Raw genomic sequence first — 7,090 nt, forward strand, 5'->3', positions numbered from 1 at the left:
TAAGCACATTTATTTCCACCTCTATGCTTTTGCCAATGCTGTTATCTCTCCTGGCATCTCCTACCCGCTGTGCCACCATCCCCCACCTCCCCTGTCCAAAATCTTGATCATCCTTTAAGGCACACTCAAATCTTTCATGAAACGGCCATGACCACCGACAACTGTGCTTTTAAAAAGCTCTGTGCTTTGTCAAAAGGCACCTTGTCTTTGTGTCTCCCCTAATTAATTACAGTTGGTTGAAAGCAATACTTTTATATATCTAACCACACTGAAATGTCACTATGCATTTTCCAACTGAGTAAAAAAAAAACAAAAAACCTACTCACTTCTAGTGGAAAAATGTTGTCAGAAGTGGATGGGAGGGCTTTCCTGGTGGCGCAGTGGTTAAGAATCCACCTGCCAATGCAGAGGACACGGGTTCGAGCCCTGGTCCGGGAAGATCCCACATGACACGGAGCAACTGAGCCCGTGCGCCGCAACTACTGAGCCTGTGCTCTAGAGCCTGCGAGCCACAACTACTGAAGCCCGTGTGCCACAACTACTGAAGCCCGCACGCCTAGAGCCCGTGCTCCGCAAGGAGAAGCCACCGCAATGAGAAGCCCGTGCACCACAACAAAGAGTAGCCCCCTGATCACCACAACTAGAGAAAGCCCGTGCACAGCAACGAAGACCCAACGCAGCCAAAAATAAATAAATAAATGTATTAAAAAAAAAAAAAGAATAAGTGGATGGGAGCAATTCCTTAGACTCCTTCTCAAAGGAGAAAATACTAGGTGGTTTCCAAGGGTGCAAAAGCCGTCTCCTACACCTTCCCATAAGGAAGAAGGTGGTATCTACACAATCATTACCTGGAACTTACAAAGAAATGCACGCAAGGAAAAACTGGCAGCCTGGAATAATCTCCTCCAATGCTATTGGGCACCATCCTCTTATGTCCTATTGCTGTGGTCCCCAACCTTTTTTGGCACCAGGGACTGGTTTCGTGGAAGACAATTTTTCCACGGACCGGGGGTGGGGGGACGGTTTCAGGATGATTCATGGGCATTACATTTACTGTGCACTTTATTTCTATTATTATTACATTGTAATATATAATGAAGTAATTATACAACTCACCATAATACAGAATCAGTGGGAGCCCTGAGCTTGTTTTCACTTGTCACTCACTGATAAGGTTTTGATATGAGTCTGCAAGCAATTGATTTATTATGGTCTCTGTGCAGGCAAACCTCTCTGCTAATGATAATCTGTATTTGCAGCCGCTCCCCAGCGCTAGCATCACAGCCTCAGCTCCACCTCAGATCGTCAGGCATTAGATTCTCATAAGGAGCGCGCAACCTAGATCCCTCGCATGCGCAGTTCACGGTAGGGTTCGAGCTCCTCTGAGAATCTAATGCCGCAGCTGATCTGACAGGAGGCGGAGCTCAGGCGGTAGTGCAATGATAGGGAGAGTCTGTAAATACAGATGATGCTTCGCTCACCTGCCCACTGCTCACCTCCTGCTGTATGGCCTGGTTCCTAACAGGCCACAGGCTGATACCGGCCCATGGCCCGGGGTTGGGGACCCCTGCCCTATTGTGACAACCATTCAGCATGGATTGAGTGCTTACTGTATGTCAAGCACTGTGCTAAATGCATTATATACATTATCTCATTTAATCCTCCCAACAGCCTGAAGTGGTCCTTACTATCCTGTTGGAAGATGTCACTGAGAGGATGGAACTGCCAACTGACTCTTGAGCAGGACTGGGGTAATCGGAGGCTCCTCACCCCTCCCATCCTTGAAATGTATATTCCACCCGTTCTTCTTGCACTAGGAGCCAGTTCAAGGATGAGGCTTTGAGAGAGTAGGATGTTGTTGAGACCATCAGGATGGGATACACCCTGAACCCCATTAAGGCCTCTATGTAAACTGTTGAGATTCTGGCGGGCCGGTGCAGAGATCTTGTGGCGCCCAAGACAAGCCTTGTATGTAAGTTCCCTTGTTGCTAAACCTGCCACCTACCAATCTGGAGTGGCTGTCTCTTTCTTTGGCCTCTTCTTGCCCTCTGAGTACGGGGCCAGTTTCAGATTTCAGCTGGCAAGTTCCCAAGGGTTCAAACCAACATATCCCCATTTTATAGATGAGACAGCTAACTTACAGAACGGTTCAGCAATTTTCCCAGGGTGACAAAGCAACAAGGTGTTAGAGCTGGTTTGGATCCATGTCACCTGATTTCAAAACTCTCATTCTTAGCTACTATACTATTTATATCTTCTACCTAGAAACTCTAGCTAACATTAAAGAGAATGGTTAATACAACCTTAACTGAAAATGACCAGTTTTGCAATCTTTTTCCCCTTTTCAAGTCTTTTTAAGTAACACCTACTCAGTGTTTAACATAAAATATTTAAATATGTGTAAAAGTTAAACAGAGAGTGTCTTCTTTTTAATGGGCCTCTCTTTTTCTCCAGCATTTCCTGCATAGTGACATTGGCTTGACAATTATTATGCCACAGAATCAATAGTACTAATTTTCACACTTCATTAATAAATAAGTGGAGGCCCCAGATGTTATGGGATGGATCCACAGATCCCCTGGGAGTTGAGAGTCCAAAAAGAAAAAAAAGGCCACTTTAAAAAAAAAAAAAGTTAGGCTGCAGACAAGAGTCTAGAGATCAAAAGTCTAGATTCAAAAGTGAAACTGAAAAAAAAAAAGAAGTGAAACTCTGGATCAGTGCTTTAAGAAGATTTTGAATTTGAATAGGTAAAAATGAAAGAAAAAAAAGATTTGGGGATCCACACCAAAAGCAGATCAGAAACTGTGGTCTTGCATCTGAATGGGAAGCAAGAGTGAGAATCTTTGTTGGTTTGGAAGAGAGAGGATAAGAAAGCTTTCCCGCCAAGCTTTTAACAGTTTGCAGCCTAAGACTTAGAAGTACAAAAATTTCAGGAGCAAAAATGCTATAAATCAGGTTTTCACTGCAATTTTTCTGTATGCTTGAAATTTTTCCTAATACAGTGGTGAGAACATAAAAAAACATAAGAGAATTACTAGGGACCTGGCCAACACTGCAGCTTTAGTCCATAGTGTTGATTTATGTAATTCTTTGCAAAGGATAAAAGCAGGTTCTTTCTACAGATGTAGTAATAAAATAATGGAAGCAGCCAATATATTCAGCACTTACCTTGAGCTCTACCTACATCATCTTATTGAATGTTCACAATTAAGCCATAAGGTATGCATTATTCTCATCTCCCTTTCAGAGAACAGAGGCAGAGTGAGGCTTAAAAAAAATGTGACTAGTTATAAATTCAGTCACATGCCAGCAAGGGGGCAGAGCCAGGATTCAAACCCAGGGCTTCTATTCTGCACAGACCCAGTAGTCTTTCAAGGCCACTGTGAACTCCAGAGACCAACAGGCTGCCAGATATTTAAAATCACTGAATGTGTTCTGGGACTCTCAACAGATTTAGAAAGCTTCCTGAAAATGTGAAAGCAATACACCTTCAGGTTAAAAGCAGAGAGGGGCTCAGGGGCCCAACAAACCTGAGTTCAAATCCTGACTCTGCCACTTAAATCACCTCACCTAGCAAGCCCCAATTTTTCCATCTATGTAAGGGGAATCATAAGTCATAATATTCCCCTCAAGGAGGCTGTTCCAGGGATTGAATGAGAGGATGCATTTAAAGTTTGTAGCACAGGCAAGACCTAATACATGGCGATCTATCAACAAAAGGCAGCCATTGTGGGTATTATTTTGAGCTTACAGGAAGACCAGAGACCCTCAGCCCTGGTGTCATGTTAAAGTACCAAAGCCAAAGGGTTTTGAAAGGATGAAACGGGAGGAAGGACCCATATTTTAAAAGGAGAAAGAAAAGAAAAGGAGAGAGGCTGGACACACTCTGGTTTCCAGGTGCAGAACTAAGACATTTGACTGTGATTTCTACTTGAACCCATGAAAACCAGAGTACAGTTGAGCCATTCTAAAAAGATCTTCTTAATTTGTAATTACAGGTATGGAGAAAGCACACACACACACAATCTTCTACCAGGTGAAGACAGGAAAAGAGCATATTCACAATACTTCGGTCCAACATAGCTCAGCGCCAAGGCAGGAAGCTGAGGGTCCTTGTGAAGGGCGAGACGGCCCTTCCCAGCCCGGATAGAGGTACGGAGCTAAAGCAAGCAGTGCAAGGGCAGGGGACTGCTAAGCGCCCGGGGTTTGCAGGGAGGGCTGGTGACGCTGGGACCCCTGCAGCTGCCTCTATACTTTGAGAGCAGGAGTTTCAACTACTGCATCCTATTCATTAAAAACAAACAATCCTTAGTTTATTTGTTAATGTTGTTGACCCCAAAATACCGTAGACAGAAGTAGCAAATACAGTCTGTCCATTTCAGAACTGCCTTCTAGGATTGTACCCAAACCAGAGACTTTTGAGTCAAGAGAGAAAGGAGGGCGTGCACAGGGTTAACCTTCCCCTAATCCTTTCCCTCCCACTCGCGACCCTGGAGAAGGCAGGGGAAGAAACGCTGGGAATTTCAGGTGTGCCCTGAACCTCACGCCAGGGGAGAAGCAAAAGCAGAAACCCAGCGGACACTCCCCCCTCTCCAGAGACGTGGGCGCTTTCCAGGATGGTCCAAAGGCTCCGGCGTCCTAGTGCATCCCGGGTGGAGAAAAGACCCTCCTCCCTCGGCTGCGGGAAAGACTCTACTTTCCAAGACCGGCTGCGAGCTTGGATCCGCGACTCCCGAGTCCACCCCAGGCTCCCGGCTCAGCTGCCTGGAGATTCCCGAGCCTCCCGGTGAAGCCCAACCCGGAGGCTTTTGTTCGAGGGAGAGAGCGTCGCAGCGCAGCGCAGCGCATCCCCGCAGCGCTGAAAGCCCCGCTGCGGGGGCGCTTCCCTCGGTCCGCTCCCTACCAACCCCGCACTCCCGCGACCACCCGCTCTAGCGCACGGATCCCCAACTGTCCCACCCCCCGCCCGAATACTCACTTCTCCCCAGTCCCTCCGCTTTCCACGCCGTCTCCTCCACCGCCCCATAGCGCCTCAAAGGCTTCTCAGCTTCCAGGTGGATGGACAAAGATTGGTTTAACTCCATCGCTGATCTCCGCTGGCAGATCGACGGGTCTCCCTTTACTCCATCCCCGCTGCGGGTTGCAGGGAGGGAGGCGGCTCCAGCCAGCAGCGTCTTAAGGGGCCGGGCGCTCGTGACGTTGCTCCATCTCTTCCGCCGCCAGGGCCGGGGACAGCCGACTGGTATAGGAGTGGGGGGGGGGGGGGGAAGAGGTGGAGAGAGAGAGAGTGGAAAAAAAAAAAAAAGATGAGGACGCATGCGCAATGGAGGCTTGGGGAGCGGAGCTTGGGGGCTGGGTAGACAGAAAAGAGGGTAGGTGATAACTCTACGAAGAACAACAAAACAACTAAAATAGAACCATCACAAAGGAAGTAAAAACAAGGCAGCAGCCCATACTGGGGCTTGTGACATCAGCGTGCTGCTAGGTTTTGAGTGGGATTTGTGAGAGAATCTCTATCTGGGGGCAATGGATCCATCTTTGTGGCGAGTGTTACAGAAGCGTGAGTGTGGACCTGGATCTGTGGGTTCTGGGCTTGGCTGAGTGCGTTTTTGTGACAATCTCTGTCGTTTGTATCTGTGTGTATTTTGAATTTGAATTTGAATATAAAATGGGACAATCTTGTCTGCCGGTGCCTGTGTCCACTCTGTATGTGTTTGCATGAACTTCAGAGAGACATGAAACTATTTTGGACACAAGTATAACAAAGCTATTTGGAACATGGGTCTTTACTTTCCAGAAACCCAGAGGTTTATCTTAACCAACAAAGCATGGCAGCATTAAAAGTACAAGGTAAAATCAGCAGCTAGACTGATTTTTAAAATAGTACTATTTATTGAATGATGGCTAGGTGCTAAACACTCCCCAATAACTCTGTGAAACAGATACTGTTTTGTTAGCTTTGTTTTATAGAAGATGAAACTGAGGTGCAGCAAGATTAAGTTATTTGCCCAAATTCCCACACTTACCAAGTGGTCTGGTCAGCACTTGAATCCAGACTTAGCCTCTTTATTGTACTGACCTTCTTGACTGCACAGGTATGCAGTTTTGTACTGGGCTGGGGGAGAAGCTCTATAGGACATGTGTTGTTCATTTGTTGTTTGTTGTTATTCTTAAGACATCATCTGGGGCAACTTTTGGTATCCACACAGCTTGTGGAGGTATGAAAAGGCTTTAAGAAAATGATTTATCAACCAGCAGCAAGAGGCTTCAAAAATTTATGATCAGGAAAGTACTTCTAAATAGCTCATGAGAGAAAAAGGAGATAACAATGAAAAATTTTTAATATTTAGACCTGGATAGTCATGAGAGTATCACATATCAAAACTTGTAAGTTTTGATGTAAGTAAATGCATAGCCTTAAATGCATGCATTTAAAAATGTAAGTCTAAAAATAAATGGGTTAGGATGAATAGGTAAGCAAAATGTGGTCTTTCCACACAGTGGAATACTATTCAGCCTTTAAAAAGGAAGGGGATTCTGCAATATGCTACAACATGGATGAAACTTGAGGACATAATGCTAAGAGAAATAAACCAGTCACAAAAAGACAAACACTGTACAATTCCACTTATGTGATGTGCCTAGAGTAGTGAAAATCACAGGAACAGAAAGTAGAATGGTGGTTGCTGAGGGCTAAGGGGAGGGAAGAATGCGGAGTTTTTGTTTAATGGGTATAGATTTGCAGTATTTCAAGATGAAAAGAGTTTTGGGGGTGGATGGGGGTAATGGATGCACAACAGTGTGAATGTATTTAATACCACTGAGCTATACACTCAAAACTAGTTGAACTGGTTAAAAAAAAATCATTGTATTCAGCTGAAAAGACTATAAGAGAAAAGAAGAGATAAAACCTAAGTGAAGTAGAAAATAATAATAAGAGCATAAATTAAGGTAATAGGGACTTCCCTGGTGGCACAATGGTTTAAGAATCCACCTGCCAGAGCAGTGGACACGGATTCAAACCCTGGTCCGGGAAGATCCCACATGCCGCGGAGCAACTAAGCCCACACACCACAACTACGGAGCCAGC

General features: G+C 45.4%; 1 protein-coding gene across 2 annotated transcripts in view; it reads right to left on the reverse strand.

Moving 5' to 3' along the window:
- The window catches only part of BMERB1 (bMERB domain containing 1), a 136,545-nt gene extending 131,380 nt beyond the window's left edge, over positions 1-5,165 (reverse strand). The window contains exon 1 of one of the 2 annotated variants that reach the window (XM_089896112.1): positions 4,979-5,165. In XM_089896112.1, coding sequence (XP_089752238.1) covers positions 4,979-5,084 — 106 coding nt within the window. In that variant the 5' untranslated portion in view covers positions 5,085-5,165. The remainder of the gene's footprint in view (positions 1-4,978) is intronic. The other variant, XM_022552238.3, reaches the window with a different exon arrangement.
- Positions 5,166-7,090: the final 1,925 nt, after the last annotated feature.

The sequence above is a fragment of the Delphinapterus leucas genome, chromosome 15 (genome assembly GCF_059928025.1).
Source record: "Delphinapterus leucas isolate spDelLeu-1000000601 "Yukka" chromosome 15, BTC_Dleu_Yukka2, whole genome shotgun sequence".
Lineage (NCBI taxonomy): Eukaryota > Metazoa > Chordata > Mammalia > Artiodactyla > Monodontidae > Delphinapterus > Delphinapterus leucas.